Source organism: Monodon monoceros, unplaced genomic scaffold, assembly GCF_005190385.1.
Source record: "Monodon monoceros isolate NGI ecotype Baffin Bay Population unplaced genomic scaffold, NGI_Narwhal_1 Super_Scaffold_21, whole genome shotgun sequence".
In the NCBI taxonomy this organism is placed as follows: Eukaryota; Metazoa; Chordata; class Mammalia; order Artiodactyla; family Monodontidae; genus Monodon; species Monodon monoceros.
In genome coordinates, this window is record NW_021703778.1 from 111059559 (window position 1) to 111079788 (window position 20230).

Genomic DNA, 20230 nt, shown 5'->3' on the forward strand with positions numbered 1-20230 from the left:
GAAAGGCTGGACTACGCCGTGTGGTGACGTTACCACATTGGGCGGAAGGTTCGGTGGCAGTCATCGGTCTTCCAGCTGGTGGGAGTTGGCGTCGCGGTGCTGGGCGCTGGGGCCCTAGTTTATGTGGGGTAGCACCTGTCTGTCTGACCCCCGCTTTCGTTGTTTTCCTCCCACGGCGTGGGGCTTCGCGAAGGACTCCCCGGCCCGTTTGGGTCACGGCTGTAGCGGTACCTTTTGCGGTAAGTGTCTGCTTTTTCCCGCTCAACACTACCGACTAGCAGCTAGGGGCAGCCCTAACCCTGCTTAGGGGGCTAGACACTGGAGGGAGTCGGCGTCCTTGGCCACCGGCTGTCGTCACCGAGACGGGGGTGCGCTGGCCCTTTTTCATCTCGTGTCTCCCATCAGAAGTTTTTTTTAAAAGATGCGCTTGTGACCCTTTTAAAATTGTCTTCAGATTTACCCGAGCCAAATTAAACGTAAGCAGTTGCAGGCTTGACTTTGTTTTGCTGTCGTGATCAAGGATTTAGATGTGGCTACTTATCCGAAAATCTTTTGACTTGTACCAGATTTTATTTTTCCATGTTAACTTGTGACTAATTAACACATTGTTCCGCCGATAGTAGGCTCTCAAAAATGAATAAGGGATACCAGTTCAGTGCCGTTGACGACTTAAGGTATACTGATGGCTCTTTCCGTAGCATTTGGTGCTGCTAACCATTTCCTGAAGCTCTTTCGCCTATTGGCGTTCTGGATGCTATTATCACCTAGTTCTTTCATGTGCTTCATTCAACAAAATATTTACTCATTCTTAGCTATAGTGATACAGAAATTAATGACATGAACCCTGGCACTGAAGAGCTAACAGTACGGTGAGAGAGAGGCACATAAATATACATCACACCAAGATGAGTAATGAGAAATTCTAGTAAGGCATAAAGAGCCATGAGAGCTATGGGAACACAGATGACAGTGTGCTACTTAGGAGATTTGTGACCCTGAGCAAGTTGTTATTCTGATCTAGCCTCAGTTTCCTCATCTACCTAATAAGCTTAGTATGAGGATGAAAGATTAGGTAAGGTGTTTGGTACAGTGCCCAGAATACAGCAGTGGTGGTGCCAAAGGGGAGGGGAAATATTTCCCTCAAACCTCTTTCCTTTGATTTTTTGATCTGATCAATTAGTATTTTCCAACCGAATATGAAGTACTGTGCAAAAACATCTTCAAGCCCTCCTTCAAAGTGATTACTCCTGTAACTCCACCTGTCTAGAAATTCTGGACCTGCCACCGGAATACAGTAAGATACCCATTAAGTGGTCGCTTTTCTTTGTTTTCAATTGATTTGCTTCTGAATGCCTTCGGAGAGGGAAAGGGAATTAGTAAAAGCTTCTATCCTTTTGATTATTCTCAGTCTTAGTTGACTTTCTCCTTTCGGTTGGCCCTTCACCATGGCTCTAACCCAAATGCTCTCATCTACTTCCATGGTATTATCCTGGTATGCCAACCATTTCCACATCTTTTTCTCTGGCCTCTGTTTCATGAAATAGTTCTTTAGTTTCTGCAAATTCAATAGGTCTAAAACCAAACTCACTCTCTCCACCTTCCTTTTTTTCCCTTTCTAAATGACATACGTCCTACGCACAAAAGTGCATAAAAGCAGGGATTCCTAGTGTATCTTTGAGTTTTGGCCCCATGTTTTAGTTGAATTTTGTGATATTTGTTTGTTCAGTTTTTAAAAGGATAATAAAATGAACACTCAATATCCAACCTAGTAGAAGAACATTACAAATAACCTTTAAAGCCCCTTGAATCATTTCTCTATTAACTCTTTTTTTTTTTTTTTTTGCGGTACGCGGGCCTCTCACTGTTGTGGCCTCTCCTGTTGTGGAGCATAGGCTCTGGACGCACAGGCTCAGCGGCCATGGCTCACGGGCCCAGCCGCTCCGCAGCACGTGGGATTTTCCCGGACCGGGGCACGAACCCGTGTCCCCTGTATTGGTAGGCGGACTCTCAACCACTGTGCCACCAGGGAAGCCCTCTGTATTAACTCTTTAACTTTCAAACCAGCTTCTCTTTTTGCCTTCCATTCATTGGTTAATGGCATCACTAGCCACCTGGTTAGTCAAACTAGAGGCCTTAGAGTCATTTTTGCCTCTGTTTCTCTTTCATTCTCCATAACCATTTGGTCATTAGGTCCTATAAATTCTGCTTTATGGTTAGCCCTTGGCTTGAGCCCCTTCCCCTCATGTTCTTCAAGCCCACATCTCTTGAATAGACTTTTGGAGTATGCTTAGTGTATATAGTCTCCTTGCTCTCCCTTCAATGCATTTGCTACATTGTCTCTAATTTTTAAATTATAGAACAGGTGTTTCATTCTCTTGTTTCCCTTGAGGAGTGTTGCTTCATGCAGTGATTATTAACCCTGGCTGCACATCAGTATAGCCAGTGAAGTGTTTCAAAACGTAGATGCCTTGTTTTGCTCTCCTAATCATGAATTTAGATGAGGCCACTTCCCCCATAATCTTGTGATGTTACCATCCCTAGAGATTCTAATTGAGTATTTAATTTTTAGCTGACAGGTGTTAGCTGAATGTCACTGAAATTACCCATCGCTTGGGCATATGCCTCATCCCTCCTCATCCATACTTTCATTCTGTGTTTATTTCAACTTCAAGGCAAACTATTTCCAAGGAATTCTTTTGACTTTGTTTTAATTTTCCTCTTGGTAACAGTTTACATAAAGATTCTTTTTATGAATGACTTGAGAGCCAAAAAGTATCTTAAAGAATTGATTCCCAGTGTTTTTGAGTTATTACGCATTGTTGCTTATTGAATTTTTGGTATACCTTTTAATATTAAAATGAGTTTTAAATTCAAAAACAATTATTTTAATAAAGAGAATATTTCCTGATACTACTTTGGTGCAAAATAAGGCAGGGAAGTCAGTGGTGGTATGATGCATAATTTATCTTCTGAAATTAACAGAGGAGTCTTGTCTTTGTTAACTTGATGTAATTTATTGATTTGGAGTTAGAACTTTTCTCATGCTGGTACAATTCCTGGAGCACATAGTAGGTGTTTAATGAGTGACTAAAATGAATAAAAGTCACAACTCCATCTCAACCTCTAGTATAATATCATTCTAATTCTCACAGAGCATTTTGAAAAATAATTAATTTTCCCCTTAACAAAAAATAATACTCTTAGTCATTACCAAAAACTTGAAAATTGCAAAAAGATATAAATTAGAAAATAAAAATTACTAGTTATTCACCATCCAGAGGTGACAAATATTATTATTTTCTAAAAGTTTTACTGAAATAAAATTAACATACCATACAGCTCACCTAAAGGGTACAATTCAGTGGTCTATAGTGTATTTGCAGAGCTATACAACCATCACCACCATCAATTTTAGAACATTTTCATCACTCCATGAAGAAACTCCATACCCACTAACACTCACTCCTCATTTTCCCCCGTTTCCCAGGCCCTAAGCAACTATTAATCCACTTTCTTTCTTTACAGATTTTTCTCTTCTGGACATTTCATATAAGTAGAATCATGTATATTCTTTTGTCACTGGTTTCTTTCATTTAGCATAACACTTTCAAGATTCATCCATGTTGCAGCATGTATCAGTACTTCATCTCTTTTTATTATCAAATAATATTCCATTTGGTAGGTATACCACATTTTATTTATCCACTCATCAGTTGAGGGATATTTGGCTTTTTTTCACTTTTTGGCTAGTATGAATAATATTGCTAATGACCATTCAAGTACAATTCTTTGTGTGAATGTGTGTCTTCCTTTTTCTCACATGTACCTAGGAGTGGAATTGCTGGGTCATATAGTAACTCTGCGTTTAAAATTTGGAGGAATTGCCAGACTTCCAAAGGGCTGTACCATTTTACATTCTCACCAGCAGTGTACGAGGGTCTGATTTCTCCATGTTCTCACCAACAGTTGTTATTATAGCTATCTCAGTGTGGGTCAAGTGGTGTCTGATTGTGCCTTTGATTTACATTTCCTTCGTGGCTAATGCCGTTTTTTGGATATTAGTTTATACAAAATACAATATATGCAGTTTTGTAATCTGGCTTTTGCATATAAGCATATTTTTAGCGTTAGCAAGCATATTTACAAAAGATTTTCCCTCATTTCTTCTTTCCTCTTCATTCCCCCCAAACCATAATTCTTATGACAATTTGCCTAAATTATATGCATAAAAAATAAAATCTATAGGAATGTATTCCAAAGTATTATTGGTGGTTATCAGGGGACAAAAGAGGGGGTAGGGTTAGGGGAATTATATTTCTACCTTTAATGTTTCTGTAATGTTAGAATTTTTATAACAAATGTGTATCCTCTTGTAATCACAAAACATAAAAGTGAATTATTTCTTTAGAGGACTAAGTATATTCACAATGAAAAAATATTCCTAAATTTAAAGTCATTAACATTATATTAGTTATTCAGATATAGTCATTTTACCAAATAAAATACCAATAGTCCACTTTGTTAAATAGTTTACTTTTCTGTGGTTCTAGACTATGAATACATATGCTATGCAGAATTAAAAAAAATATATATATATACATACACACACACATATATATATACACATATATATTTAGTCAGGAAAGCAAGTATTGGTTTGGGCTATTGACTAATTTATAGAAAAGTATATAATATAGAAGTCATTTTTCTAAAGACATTTACTAGTAATAGTATATTTGTATATTTAGTTCTTTAGTCTAATATTGATCCAATAAGTTAGTCATTGACTAGGGCTTAGAAGAACTTTTTAATAGGCATTTTCATTATAGTAAAATTTGGAATCTCTAATCGTTAGGATCTGTTTGTATAATCTCAGATCGGGCAAGGTTCTGGCAGTATTATTTTTAATTGCTTATGTAGAGAAAAGTGGCTGTTTGGACACTCCAGCTTCTATTGAATAATAACCAGGTACACGTAATTCACACTAAATGTTAAATATTCTGGGGGAGTGATTCCTGGGTAGTGGGACAGTCACTTTAGTAGAGTTCAGAAAATTTCCAGTTTACTCACACTTCAGTTAACGATATAGGGAGAGCCAATTGATATCATTCAAGAAAGGAAGGAAAATAATAGTTAATATACTGTGCACTTGCAGGCAGTTTTATACATATTGTCTCATTTAATCCTCACAACAACCTTTCAGGGTAACTACCTTGATAATGGTATTATCTCCATTTTGCAGGTGAGGAAAGTGAGGCTCAGAGAGATTAAGTAACTTGCCCAGAGTAACCCAGCCAGTATGTAACAAAGCTGGGATTTGAATCCAAGTTTGTCAGACTCCAAAGCCCATGCTCTTTCCAGTACTTCACACTGCAGCAGGTAAGTATGATACTTGGCCCTGTGCTTGCCTTATTTAGGGCACCCCAAACTTGAGACTGTTTCCATCACCTCACAATCCAACTCTTAGCCAGACTCCTGTTAGAAGAACATGTGATGGGCCAAGATCAGTCCTTGCACGTCCTGATTGCAGTGGTACTTATCAGTTCTTTCTGGACATTGCAATTATTACTCTTCTATGAAGAGGAATGTGCATCTTTGCTTTCAAAATATGATTTCCTTTCTTGTAGTACAGCAGCAAAATTCATCCCAGGAGTTCGCCAGCAGGCATATTCAACCGTATCGTCTAAAGCATCCATCATTCATACTCTAGGACCTAAGGCTCTGTGTCCAAGGGACTGTAGGAAGTCATTATGCTTTTTTTGTAGGGAATGGCTGTTCCATTCCTTCACCTGCTTATATGGTAAAATTGTTGTGAGGGTGGAATGAGATAATAGATGTTAAACTATATGAAGTACTATATAGTAATGCCTTACCTTTCCAACAGCCCCATCTAGGTAGAGATTCTTCTTTTGTGAAACTAGTACAGGTATACACAAAATTACTTCTATAAATCTTTTCAGTTAGCAGAGAGAATTTTGAGTGAGGGTGCTTAAACAGTAAATTATTCCAATTTGAGATATAGGGTTAGCTATTAACATTAAAAAAGATATTTTGTATTTTAGTGTGCATATTAGAACAAGGCGAAGTTAATTTTTAAGAATCTTGTTGGAAATTCTGAAAAGTTATAATAAATAAGGCAAATGAATACTAATTGTACAATATCAGTTATCTAGGTCATTGGTTTTTTTTGATTTGTCATGTTATCTTCATTGGTTTATTTTAGTGGTCTTTTGAGAGATATTTGTAAGGCCTTTCATGACTTTGGTTCCCTAGTCTTGCTTTTTCCCTAAGGTCTTAAATACATCATTCAACCATAAGGTTCATTTTTACTAAAGGCTTACTACATAGGCTGAAGATAAATAAAGCATTGAGCCACAGAAGAGAGCAAAAGAGGCAAAAATCCCTGACCTCATGCAACTTATGTTTCAGTTGAGGGAGCTAGACTGCAAATAATATACAGTTGACCCTTGACGACAAGGGTTTGAACTGTGTGGGTAGACTTATGTGCAGATTTTTTTCAATATAGTACCTGTATTTTCATTTTACAGACTTTTAAATTAAGTGTGGGGATAAGTTTGTGTTCAATTAGAGATCACAATATGTGGAATCATAAGAACTAGGATTTGAGTCAATTCTATCCAAACTGTTTCCGCTTCCTGCCTTTGGGTGGAGTCAGTTTCTTTGTTTTTGAGGCACAGATAGCAGTGCGTGGATTTTCTGTGGAAGGGGTCGGTGCCACTAACCTCCCTTTGTTCAGGGGTTAGCTGTAAGTAAATCATGTTAGTTGGTAAGAAAACAATGAGAGAAAATGAAGAGAAGGGAGGCTGCAGTTTTAAACAGGTGATGAGGGAAGGCCTCATTGAGAAGTTGCATCTGGACAACAGCAGTCCCACAGAGATGAGGGAGGGAGCCATATAGTTAACCAGAGTATGAGCATGCCATCTGGTACTAAGGCCCTGAGGTGGAAATGTGTAGCAACAGCAGCAAGTAACAGAGTCCTCCAGGGAGGGTGAGGAGAGTGCCTTATAGTCCATTCTGAGGACTTTACCTCTGCGTGAAATGGGAAGTCGTTGAGGTTTTGAACGGAATTTTAATACCAGAGTTTTCAGAAACACATCCTTGGAAATTGCAGGAGAAACACTGTATTAATAAAAGGTATTATTAGATATTATTCCCCTACTGAAGTGTAGGTTTTTGTAATCAGGCAAATATATTTTAAAATATGCTACCAATAAGTACTTACGTAGGAAAACTGTATTGGAAAACTTCACAGAATTTAAAAAATTTTTAATTTAAAAGAGCCAGTCACCATGGGAAGATAAGAGTTAACTGGTGTAGCTTTTTAAAATGGAGGATGAAAAAACAAATAAATAAAATGGAGGATGATCTGTTTATGACATGATCTCTAAAAAAGCTAATTGTGGTGTCATAATTAGGATTATATTACTCCTGGTAGTGCAGTGGTAAAGGAGATAAACTGAAACACCTATCAGATAACTGAAGCTTATCTCTTACCTGAAGAATATTTACTTATGTGATAATAATTTGGTACAATGAGTATGGGATAAGAAGTTAAAAATCTGGATTTTTTCTACGAAGTGGTTGCTCTTCCAGCTTACGTAACCATGTAATTGTAAAAAACAGAAAATTATGGTAAGTACATTTTTTCAGTTCCATCAGGTATTTCTAGTCAGCAGTCTGGCAGGGTTGAGACCCAGGAAGAGCTGATTTTGAGTCTGAAGGCAGAAGAAAGCCTATGTCCCAGTTAGAAGGCAGTCAGGCAGAGGAATTCCTAGATTCACTTTATTTTGTTGCTATTCACGTGCCTTGTCTTGCTAGCTAGTAGGTAAGCAACTTGAGGGCAGGAAATACCAGTCATATTTGCTTGCTTACCATCCATGAGTCCTTGCTTACGTGTAATAGGTACATCTACCTATTTTATAAAACCGTAACATTTTAGAGCTGGAAGGGGCCTTAGAGGTTATCTTGTTTTAGAGTTGGGGAATCAAGAACAGCTTTTTAATAATACACCTCTTTCCTTAGTTTTTAGAAGAATGAAATGAGATAATGCAATGTGCATGAAAAGTTAAGTGATTTACTAATTTTAAGACTTTTTTTTTTTCACTTAGAGCATAAATCAAAATAGTTGTCCTTTAATTAGGCAATATTCCTGGGTGGAGATTTCACCTTTTTCTTTCTTTGTCTTTCTCACCCTTTTTTTCATTTAAAAATGTACATAACACATCAGTCAGTTATTCATATTTACAAGTATGTCCAAAATGAATACATTTAATTTGAGATGTCATCATTTCTTCAAAGCATATTATCTGACATGTTAAATTTGCTGATTCATACAGAATATTCCAGTTAGGTATTCAGATATAAGCCATCATAACCAAGTGGTAGCTTCGGCTTCTGGACCTGACAGTATTGAAGATGTAGGTTGAGGCTATAGAAGTTGAAGTTACAGTATCTAAACACTAGAGTACTTTAATTTGAACTAACTCTTCTTTAGAAGCCTTCAGTTATGGGAACTGGTGTTGATTATTTATAGATGTTTTAATTTTTTTCCTTCCTAGAGTTTCTTGTAATCACGTCTTAAAGTCTTCAGGATGGTACTAGCAGACCTTGGAAGAAAAATAACATCAGCATTACGCTCGTTGAGCAATGCCACCATCATCAATGAAGAGGTATGTAAAATGTGTAAAATACATGTGATTGTACATCATCACTAGCATTGGAGGTGGATGATTAGTAATCTCTATGTAAATACCAGTAGATAAAACCCAGAAATGGATACACTAGATAGCGTTTTTTATTGAGAAATCAACTGTCTTAATTTCAACTTTCAGTAATGAATTACCCCCCAAAAAACAAAACAAAAACCACCTTAACTTACATGTAATAATGATGTACCTTTTATATTTTGAAAATGGCTTAGACCTGGAAATACACTTTTGCTTTCTCTCTTGACATTGGCCTAAAACTTTAGTATCCTGCTTCTTCTTGACTAGGCGTGCATGTATCTGACCTTTTCTCCTTGACTTTTATTTAGCATTCTTATAAAAGGCTAGTATTTCCATCTTGGCTACTGTGATTCATTTCCTCTGTAATCCTCATTCATTTGTTTTGGAAATTTTGTAAGCTGACTCCTTATATGGTATCTGAAATACTTTTCCTCCAGGTTTTATTATTTTAAGTTTAAGGTATTTCTTTCTCCCATTTTTTTCTCCACACATTGTATCTTAATGGTTTGTCAACTGAAAAAAGAAGATTATAGTATACTTTATATTTTGTGGTACCAATGGGAAAGTACTGAATTTGGTTTTAGAAGACCTTGTTTAGCATCCCACTAAACAAATGGTAGAGATTTGAGCAAGTCAGCTTCAGATTTCTTAATGTATAAAATGAGAAAATAGCATTTACCTTTCAAGATGATTTTAAGGATCAAATGAAATAATAGATAAAAAGTACTTTCTAACTTGGAGGTTTAAAAAAATTCTAAGATAGAATTTGATATCAACACTTTAATAAGCTAATGGAATTAAATAATTTGGGGACCATCTTTGAGCTCGGCTAGTCCAGCCTCTTATTTAACAGCAACGGAAAGTCAAGTTTCACATGTTTATTTATTGGAAGAAACAGGATTAGAATCTTTTTTCTAATTCCTATTTTTATAATTTTCCTAATTCCAAGGCTTTTTCTAATAATTATTATTAAGTAATAAATCATAATTTAAACCATTGTTTAGCCTTTGAAATTCTGAACAAATAAAACAACAGCTTTCCAAACAGTTTTCCCTGTTGCATAACCCTTATGGTGTTTGTGTTTATGGTAGGAAAATAAGAAAGAAACCAGGGAGAAGAGGTTGGTGGGAAGTAAAATAACAGATGTTGCTTGAATTGGCAGTTGTTTCTCTGTTCTTGGTACTTGCTACTAGGGAATTAACAAGGAGAAATCCCTCTAATGAGAGATCAGTTCCATTTTTATCAATCCCTTTAATGAGGGATAGAGAAATCTGATAAGCTGCTGTATGACATATGACCGAAGTTGATGATGAGAATTCATTCAAGAAGTAATTGAGGGGCTTCCCTGGTGGCGCAGTGGTTGAGAGTCCGCCTGCCGATGCAGGGGACACGGGTTCGTGCCCCGGTCCGGGAAGATCCCACATGCCGCGGAGAGGCTGGGCCCGTGAGCCATGGCCGCTGAGCCTGTGCGTCCGGAGCCTGTGCTCCGCAACAGGAGAGGCCATAGCAGCGAGAGGCCCGCGTACCACAAAAAACAAAAAAGAAGTAATTGAGGGCCTACATTTTTGCAAACATTTTTACTGGCACCAGGGCTATAGCAGTAAACAAAGTAGACTAAAATTCCCATTCTCACGGAGCTTACATTCTAATCTGTAAACACTTATTTCCATGAGCAGCTAAGGGCTCATCTTTTTTAGAGATTTTATAGCTTGTGACCATTTAACCACAGTGCCTTGCACCTCAACAAATATGTGATGATAGTGAGTTATTAATGGAGGACAGTTTCCTTTTCAACTTTGTTCCTCTGCTCTGAGTGGAAGTAGTAAGGCTGCTAGGTCAGACTGAGTCATTTTCTTTTGTCACATTTTCCTCCATGATAGTCCAGTTAAGCAGATGTTGTGAATATACAGTGCTGCATATCAGCAACAGGAATTCAATGACATAGAAAACTTCAATGGCAACATGTATTGTGTAGTAACTTTTTGGCTTGTATATCATCCTTCCTATTATTACTTTAACGTAGGGATAAAATTGTGACGGTTAATACCTGGTTGAATAAAACGAAGTGGAATGTCTTTTGTTTTGGCCGTGCTGCATGGCTTGCGGGATCTTAGTTCCCCTACCAAGGATCGAACCCCTGCCCCTTGCAGTGGAAGCTCAGAGTCCTAACCACTGGACCATCAGGGAATTCCCTGAAATGTCTTATTTTGACAAAATGACTAGACATTTAATAAGATTCTCTCTCGAAGACTAACTGAAAACCTTTCCGCCCCCCAATGGTATAGTATTGTTTTTATTAATATTAAGTTATGGTAGTATATGATGACTGGTCAATCATTGTTTTTGTATGGTTGAAATGATACAATGGGCGTTTTAAGTATTTATTTTCTTGCAGGTGTTAAATGCTATGCTAAAAGAAGTATGTACAGCATTATTGGAAGCAGATGTTAATATTAAACTAGTGAAGCAACTAAGAGAAAATGTAAAGTAAGTTAAATTAATCAAGTAAAAAACAGGCAAAACTAAATATAGTTTACTGGGATGAGGAGCTAACTAGAAAAGTCTGCCATATTTTGAAATGTTTTTGCTATACAGCACTGGGAAATAACAGAACTCATATGTTGGAAGACTTTGTTTATAGTACATTTCCATTATGATGGTTCAAAGAATAAACTACATGTGGTTTTCATTTAATTATGGATTTCTTTCCATTCTACTACTCCTTTATCTGAATGGATTCAATCGTATACTGTATAGTATTTTAATAGAAAAGCCTGTTAACAATTTAGATGCATCATAGAAAAGTGGTGCCATTTTAATCCTCTTCAGACTAAAGATGACATTAATCAGCCTCCTTTATTATTGGAGAATTATATTCTTTTTTGTCCCCTTTTGGTTTCTCTGTCCATATTTGAATAAAGGAGTAACGTGTGTGGTCTCAGTTATTGTGTTAATTGGGAGGGACACTGACTGGGACAGGGCACATAGAATAATTGAGGGCGCCTCAATTAGCTGCCTGAATCCTAGCCCTTGTCGTGCTCAGGCCATCCCTCCTTTTCATATTGTCAGACTGGGTACTAAATAGAGAACTACTAGCATTTAAGCATTTACACTACAGGAAGTAGTCTTATTTTCTGCTAGGTGTAAACATGTATAAATTCTGTATGCTGCCAGAAAAATAAAATCAATACTTTACATTAATATGAGGACAAATTAATATTTGGACTTTCAAAAGAAAGCCTTGAAAAACTAACAAAAGTCTTGCATCTAACATTTCATGGTAAATTCTTTATGGTATGGACTTATGACCCTGTAGTAATTGTATGCATATTAATTAGAATACTATTAATATGAATGACTGAATATTCTTACATTCTTTGGGGCAAAAGCTAATTTTTTTTTTAGAGTGTCTTAACTGACTTTTCCCCCTTCTACCCTCAAAAACCATCATCATGAAGGTCTGCAATTGATCTTGAAGAGATGGCATCTGGTCTTAACAAAAGAAAAATGATTCAGCACGCAGTATTTAAAGAACTTGTGAAGGTAAAAGTATATCTAGCTTGTGCTGTGATTTTCTGTAGACTCACTACATTAGCACTGCAAACAGTAATACTATTTCAGAATACTTTTTTGTGTTTTTATAGAATATTTATCTGTATTAAAAATATTAATTGAAGGATTATTAACTTTTCTGAAGTGGCTTATTTTTATCATAGACTTTCCTGAATACAAAATTCTGAGTACAGATATGAAGGCCAGTATTACTCCTGCAAAAAAATGCCAAAGCCAAGTTACAAAAAGTAAAACTTCACTATATATTAATTGATGGAAGAGCCTCTCTGAGTTTATCCTCCTTTAATATCAAGTTTTGCCTATTGAGTGTCTTGCTTTGTACAGAAAGTCACTCTTGGCAAGAGTTCTTTTCTACACTTTTATTGTGTCAAAAAGTCCCTTTGAAAAGATCAGATATCCCTATTCTTGCCTAGATTTTAAGCAATTTTGAATTAGTGAAGTTTTATTTTGCAAGTTGTAAATATAGCCTATTGCCCTGTTCACCTTAGAATTGATATTGCTGCTGCTGTTGTGAAAATTATGATGAGAGTCTTAGAGCTTTAGAAAATATGTTTGAGTCCAGTCATAGGGGAAAAAAAGAAAGGAACTAAAAAAAATTTTTTAAGAGCAACAGGTATCTGCTAGTGGTCTCGAGTATTTTTCCCTATATTGTGTGAATAGTTTCACTTAACTCCTTTGGTTCTAGCAGAGCTGATTGGTACTTTGAAAAAGTCTAGTACCTTGGATGGTTGTGTCATTTCAGTTTAGTCCTGTAGACTAATTAATTTAGAAAGAAATTCAGGGACTTTCCCTCGTGGCGCAGTGGTTAAGAATCCGCCTGCCAATGCGGGGACACGGGTTTGAGCCCTGGTCTGGGAAGATCCCACCTGCCACGGGGCAGCTAAGCCTGTGAGCCACAACTACTGAGCCTGTGCTTTAGAGCCCACGAGACATAACTACTGAGCCCATGTGCCACAACTACTGAAGCCCGCGTGCCTAGAGGCCTGCTCCGCAATGAGGGAAGCCACTGCAATGAGAAGCCCGCGCACCCCAGGGAAGAGTAGCCCCTGATCGCCTCAACTAGAGAAAGCCGGCATGCAGCAACAAAGACCCAGTGCATCCAAAAATAAATAAATATATTTATTAAAAAAAAAAAAAAAGAAAGAAATTCGGAACCTAAAAGAGGTCAGGAAATTTATCCAGTTTTCCTTCTCAGTTTGCAGTTGAGAAAAGTAAGACAGTTAGTGGTAGACCCAGGTCTGATCTCCAAACTCCTCACAATATTTCCAGATTGTTTTTCTTCTAACACCTGAGGTCAGCACAGGGTGAGGGAACATTTTTATTTTTAGGGGTTGGAATCTTTCGGCAATTCTGGAGCATCAAGTGCTTTGTTAAGATGGCTTTACGGAGTACCTACTTTATTCTAGGCAGTATGCCAAATACTGCTGATAACAAAGATGAAAAAGACTGGGCCTTATACTCAGAAGCTCATGGTCTAGGGCAGTGGTGTAAAAAGCAAGGCCAAAACTGTTTTCATAATAACACTAAGACATTATTTGCGTTTTTTCAGCCTTCTTTACTGCAAAAGCAATGGTGGGTAAAAACACTGGGTAAAACTCCCTAGCATGAATCAAGGCAGTGGTACCAAACTATACTAGTAGTCATTGAACTCCTTCCTCCCACACACTTGCAGTGAAGAAAAAAAAAAAAGCCAGTTTCGTTTAAGAATGTCTTTGATGGAGCAGTAGAGGTTATTAGTAGTATTAAATCTTGACCCTTGAATACACATGTGTTTATAAGATTTTGTGTGATGAAATGGGAAGTATGCAGAAAGCCCTGTTGCTTTGTACTGAAATTTGATGGTTGTCTTGAGGAAAGCAAATGTGTAATTGTTTGATTGCAAGCTGAGCTAGCCACTTCTTTCATAGAATGCCATTTTTACCTGAATGAACAACAGACATAATCTGTGGTTATTTACACTTGGGCCTTTGGCAGATATTTTCTCCAAAGTAAATAAAGTGAGCTTGTCACTTTAAGGCAAATAACTAACGGTATTGTAGCCAGTAATGAAATTCCAGCTTTCAGGTGAAAACTAGAAGCTTGAATCTCCACCATGAGTGTCACAGTGTCCCAATATTTAACTTTTCTAGTGAGATCATTATTGATATTAATAAATAAAATGTTTTGATTTTGTATAGTGAAATGTGTCAACAATGGAAGAGCTGCCTGAGTGAACCAATATTCTCTAAGTGATTAATGTATGATGTTACAAAAGCATGCACCAGGATAAGATCGATTCAAAGTCCAAGATAGAATAACAGATTTTAATGTAATATAGAGTATGAAAGTTCAGTACTGCTGTTCTAGGATGTAGGAGGAAGATAAGATATATTTATTTTAAAAAATCATTATTCAATAAAACTTATAGGTTGAAAATAGTAGGTTCATAAGAGAGCTGAGTGATTCTGCCATGGGATACAGAGAATGGAGGTGAATATGGGGCCGCATTAGTGTTCTGAAAGGATCTAGGAGGAAGGGCAGTGGATTTATGTTTAAGATAGATTTTGTTCATTTCAACCCTGTGCCTGGGAGGGAGATCACAAAATGTGTTTTCTTTTCTTCCCTTTTCTACCACAGGGCTTTCCTTGAAATTCACGTATAATATGGATTATGTAACCTTTATGGTATCATCTAGCATGGGCTCAGCAAATTTCTCTTAAGAACAAATAGTTTTGGCTTTGTGGGTCATATGGTCTCTGTTGCAACTACTCAGTCTGGTGTTATAGCACAAAAGCAGTAAATGAATGGGCATGTCTGTGTTCTATTAAAACTTTATTTACACATAGTTGTAAATACGGTCTATGTCATCTGGTCCTAGGACATTAACTACTATTATGGTTTTATTATCATATGGAGATACAGGTTTCAAGCTCCGAACAACTGACTTGGAACTGAATTATTTTTTTAAATGAACTTTAAAAATGCCTCATGCTTGTTTATTTGGGGACTGTCCATATATGTATCAATGCCTTAATTTTCCACTGATTGTCATAAAATTAGTGATTATTTTTTACTAGCACTTTAAATATAATAACTTTATAGAACAGTACATCTTTGGCATTGGAGAATTTAATGTTTGACTGACCTGGAAAGTCTTTCACATGTAATTTGTAATTTTGTTCATATATAAACATTTGTCAAATTGAACATGAAGATAGGTACTGTCCCAATATGGTAGCCATTAGCCACATGTGGTTATTGAGCACTTGTAATGTGGCTAGTCCAAATTGAGATGTGCTGTAAGTAGGAGATACATGTCAAGTTTTAAGACCTAGCATGGCAAAAGGGAATATAAAATATTTTATTAATTTTTAAATATAGATTACATGTTGAATTATAATATTTTAGATATATTGAGTTAAATAAAATATTAATATCACTTGTTTTTACTTTTTTTAATGTCACTACTAGAAATTTAAAAATTCATATGTGGCCTGCACATATATTTTATATTATATTTCTGCAGTGCTGTTGTAGATTGCTCCCTTGGCTCAAACTTGGTCTCACATTCACACTCCAGCTTGTTCTAAAAAATATTTTGAGATCCTTACCTCTGAATTGGTTTGGGAGTATAGGCTTGCTTATGACTTCACAGTGTACTATTTTAAATTTTTAAATTTCACTACGTGTGTACAAAGGGAAATAGAGTTGTATTAGAATGGTAGGATTATGGTTGCCGCTTATATTTAAATGTCTATAAGTTATTTTTTCAAGTTAAAAGTTGTGGGGAGAGGGGTTTTGAATGTAAGCATAGGTTAACCTGATTTTATTTTTGTTTTTGGTTTGTAGCTTGTAGACCCTGGAGTTAAAGCATGGACACCCACTAAAGGAAAACAGAATGTGATCATGTTCGTTGGATTGCAGGGGAGTGGTAAAACAACAACATGTTCAAAGGTAAATTATACTTAATTAAAAAAACAAAGTCATGGAGAAGATATGTTTGTATAAATCAAGTTTTACGTTAAAGTCAGGATTTGTAGTATTGTTCCTTTAAAATTTTGTGTTGTTTGATGTATCTATTATGTTTTTGTAATAGCTCTTTGTAGGATAAGAGCAAAGAATCCCATAGTCTTTCTCGTGATAGCTTTTTGCAAGAATGGTAGACTTCTATATAACTATGCTGTTTCTTTTACCAAAAAGACTGTTCCTGTCCTTTAAGGAGATGAGGATATGATTTTTGGAGAAGTGAACGTGGAAAGTTTACCTTATCTCCTATGGCTCAAGACTCCCTTTTCACAATGTCTCACCCAGTGTAATACATATGAATCTTCATTTTGCATATCTTTTTGCTAATTTTAAATTCATTATACCACCCCTTCCTCCATAATTGGGTAACTCAACTTTGTTACCAGATTTTACTCCACAAGCCTCAACTTTGTATAGTTTAGAAAGAAAAAAATAGGAAAGGATTATTTCTTAGAGGGTTATGTTATTGTTTGTATTTAATTAACGTTAATAACATTTTTTACCGTGATCATTTGTTGCTTCATCATTTTATATCCTTCGAATGTGACTGTATGGCACTTAGAATTTAAACTCTTTAGGAAATTTTCTATACTCAGAATTTAATAGTATTTTAGGAGAATATGAGCAGTTTTATTTTACTCCTTAAGTAAATAACAAGTGTAAACAGAAACAATTACATGTATAATAAATTTGTATTTATTGATTTTTAAAATCTTCCTTTCCCAGTTAGCATATTACTACCAGAGGAAAGGTTGGAAGACCTGTTTGATATGTGCAGACACATTCAGAGCAGGTATTGTGTTCAAATTTGAAAATTGTTTTCTGAAATTTGTATTTTCAAGTTTGAGGACTCATTAACTCTATTTCATAGGGGCTTTTGACCAACTAAAACAGAATGCAACCAAAGCAAGAATTCCATTCTATGGAAGGTGGGTTCCAGTTTTTATTTTTATACTCATGTGTCTCACCTTATCTGTCTGACTTTATTTAATGCTATCTGGTCACATTTTAATATATACTTATAAGCTTAAATCCTTTCTGGAACAAAGTAGAGTTATAATTAATACATTGTTATCTTTTATTATTGTAACATGACTCTTCTGACCCAGCCTGATAGATCAGAGCAGATGTTGTTTAGTTTATAATTCTGCCTGTACTTATCATCCTGCCTTGCATGCTTTCCAGCATCCTTCTGCTTCTATTCCAGTTGTTTAAGACCTATCTGAAGCATTCCTCCATTCAATACACTGGTGAATTCCATATTGTCTGGTTCTTTAGTACATCATCTTTGAAAGTTTGTGTTTGATCATCCTAAAATGCTTTGTGATCTTTAGTTATCTCAGAGATTCTGATCGTTGCTATCCTTCATTTGCTACATTACTGTTCAATTAGGTGGTGTGTATATGTTAAAATGACTAATTAAAAGAATCGAGTCGAGATTGAATTTAGAAGGACCTATTTGAGGGAATAGCATTTCTCTTAATGTTATTAATATCAATATAAAAAGATTATTAACATAGAAAGCTTAAAGAAGCTAAAATTTGAGGTAATTAAATGAATGATATCATTTTGTTGGTCTTTATTTTCTACTTTTTGGCTGGCCAAGAAAACTGGTGAACTTTAGCTATGGTATGTTCTTTATTTAAATTCTTTTTCTTTTAGTGTGGTTTTTTTGTTTTGTTTTGGTTTGGTTTTGGCCATGCCACATGGCATGCGGGATCTTACTACTTCTCTGACCAGGGATTGAACCTGGGCCCTTGACAGTGAAAGCGTGGAGTCCTAACCACTGGACCACCAAGGAATTCCCTCTTTTAGTTATTTTTTTATTTTTTATTTTTTGTGGTACGTGGGCCTCTCACTGTTGTGGCCTCTCCCGTTGCGGAGCACAGGCTCCAGACGCGCAGGCGCAGCGGCCATGGCTCACGGGCCCAGCCACTCCGCGGCATGTGGGATCTTCCCGGACCGGGGCACGAACCCATGTCCCCTTCATCGGCAGGTGGACTCTCAGCCACTGCGCCACCAGGGAAGCCTTTTTAGTTATTTTCTTATGATAATTTCTAGCAAGTAGATTAAAGAATAATGTTAGGAATTTTATTTTTAGGATAAGAACTTTTTCTTACATAGATTTAAAAATCAAGGGATAATAAACAGCTGTACCTTTAGGGTTCACAATTTGCAAATGATATAATTTAGCTGATAATTACTTGAACTATCAGCCAAAGCCAGAGCATTGATTTTTAACCAGTATTCTCAGTACCATTTATTAAATAATCTCTCCTTTGCTTATGTAAACTTAAAAAACATACTACGTATATGGAGTAAAGTATTAGCAGTCATTGTTTCCTCCAGGAGAGATGAAGTAAATGGGGCTGGGGGGAGGACTTGAACTGTATCTCCAATATTAAATTTACATATTAGCATTTATTGGGGGGGTGGTAGATATGTTTGTTATAGTATCATTTGTTCTTTTTTTAAAAAACACTATTTTAATTAAAAATTTTAAAGAAGTGAAAGCACTAGCAGTTTCACTTCCCAATTATCAGCTTGTAGCATGTCCATCTGTGCTTTTTTCAGTGTCTATATAAACAAATACACAGACATACATAGATAATTTTTAACTGAAATGGACTCTTATGTGCTTTGTACCTTGATTGCTTTGGTAGTGGTTATATGGGTTGTGTAAATTTGTCAAAGCTCGTTAAAATGAACAATAAAAATAGTGCATTTTATTGTATGTAAACGTACCACTATACAGTTGATTAAAAATGGGATCTTATGACAAGGTAGTTATTACTCTTGGGAAGGAGTGAGGTGCTAATTATGTTGTTTTCTTGATCTGGGTGTGTTTGCTTTGTGAAAATTCACCAAGTTTATAATTGTACAGCTTTTCCACATATATGTTATACTTCATTAAAATGTTTACTTAAAAAATGGGATCTTAATAATTCTGGGCAATATACTGTTTAAGATAATTCTTTTTTATGACATCATTGTATTCCATTAATCAATGCCCTTATGAACATCTTTGATAATATTTCTTTCTACATTTGTAAGTTTTATTTTAATAGTATCTTTATCTTTTTTTTTTTTTATTTGCATGCATTGGGTCTTCGTTGCTGCACACGGACTTTCTCTAGTTGAGGCTATTGGGGGCTACTCTTCGTTGTGGTGTGAGGGCTTTTCATTGCGGTGTGCGGGCTTTTCGTTGCGGTGGCTTCTCTTGTTGCGGAGCATGGGCTCTAGGCACATGGGCTTCAGTAGATGTGGTTCGTGGGCTCTAGAGCGCAGGCTAAGTAGTTGTGGCACACAGGCTTAGTTGCTCTGTGGCATGTGAGATCTTCGCAGACCAGGGATAGAACCCATGCCCCCTGCATTGGCAGGTGGATTCTCAGCCACTGTGCCACCAGGGAAGTCCTTCTTAATCATATTTTAAAATAGCTGGTAATGCTAATTTTTGTCTTCTTTTTCAACATTTATTGCTTCTTTCACCTGCTTATTTTCCTGGGAAAATTTTAGATTTTTTTAGTCAAGTTCTAGAAAGAAAAATCTCCCTAAAATTGTGATTAGAACTACCGTGAAACCAATTAATTGAGGGGAGAACTGACATCTTTACTATACGTGTATAGTTCCATTCAGGAACCTGCTATGTCTTTTTCGTTAAAAAAAATTGTCCTTAAGTATAATAGTTTTCTTCATTTAAGGCTCACATATATTCTTATTAAGTGTATTTCTACTTGATTTTTGTTGTTAATTTAGGGGGAAACTTATTTTTTTTTTGCGGTATGCGGGCCTCTCACTGTTGTGGCCTCTCCCATTGCGGAGCACGGGCTCTGGACGCGCAGGCTCAGCGGCCACGGCTCACGGGCCTAGCTGCTCCGCGGCATGTGGGATCTTCCCGGATGGGG

General features: G+C 36.4%; 1 protein-coding gene across 2 annotated transcripts in view; it reads left to right on the forward strand.

The window, feature by feature from the left end:
• SRP54 (signal recognition particle 54) overlaps positions 1–20230 on the forward strand; it is a 43485-nt gene continuing 23255 nt past the window's right edge. Inside the window, exons 1-8 of one of the 2 annotated variants that reach the window (XM_029238021.1) lie at positions 29–239; positions 5243–5379; positions 8580–8690; positions 11143–11234; positions 12206–12290; positions 16149–16253; positions 17052–17118; positions 17197–17254. In XM_029238021.1, the coding sequence (XP_029093854.1) occupies positions 8613–8690; positions 11143–11234; positions 12206–12290; positions 16149–16253; positions 17052–17118; positions 17197–17254 (485 nt within the window). In that variant the 5' untranslated portion in view covers positions 29–239; positions 5243–5379; positions 8580–8612. Of the gene's footprint in view, positions 240–5242; positions 5380–8579; positions 8691–11142; positions 11235–12205; positions 12291–16148; positions 16254–17051; positions 17119–17196; positions 17255–20230 lie in introns of both variants that reach the window. The other variant, XM_029238020.1, reaches the window with a different exon arrangement.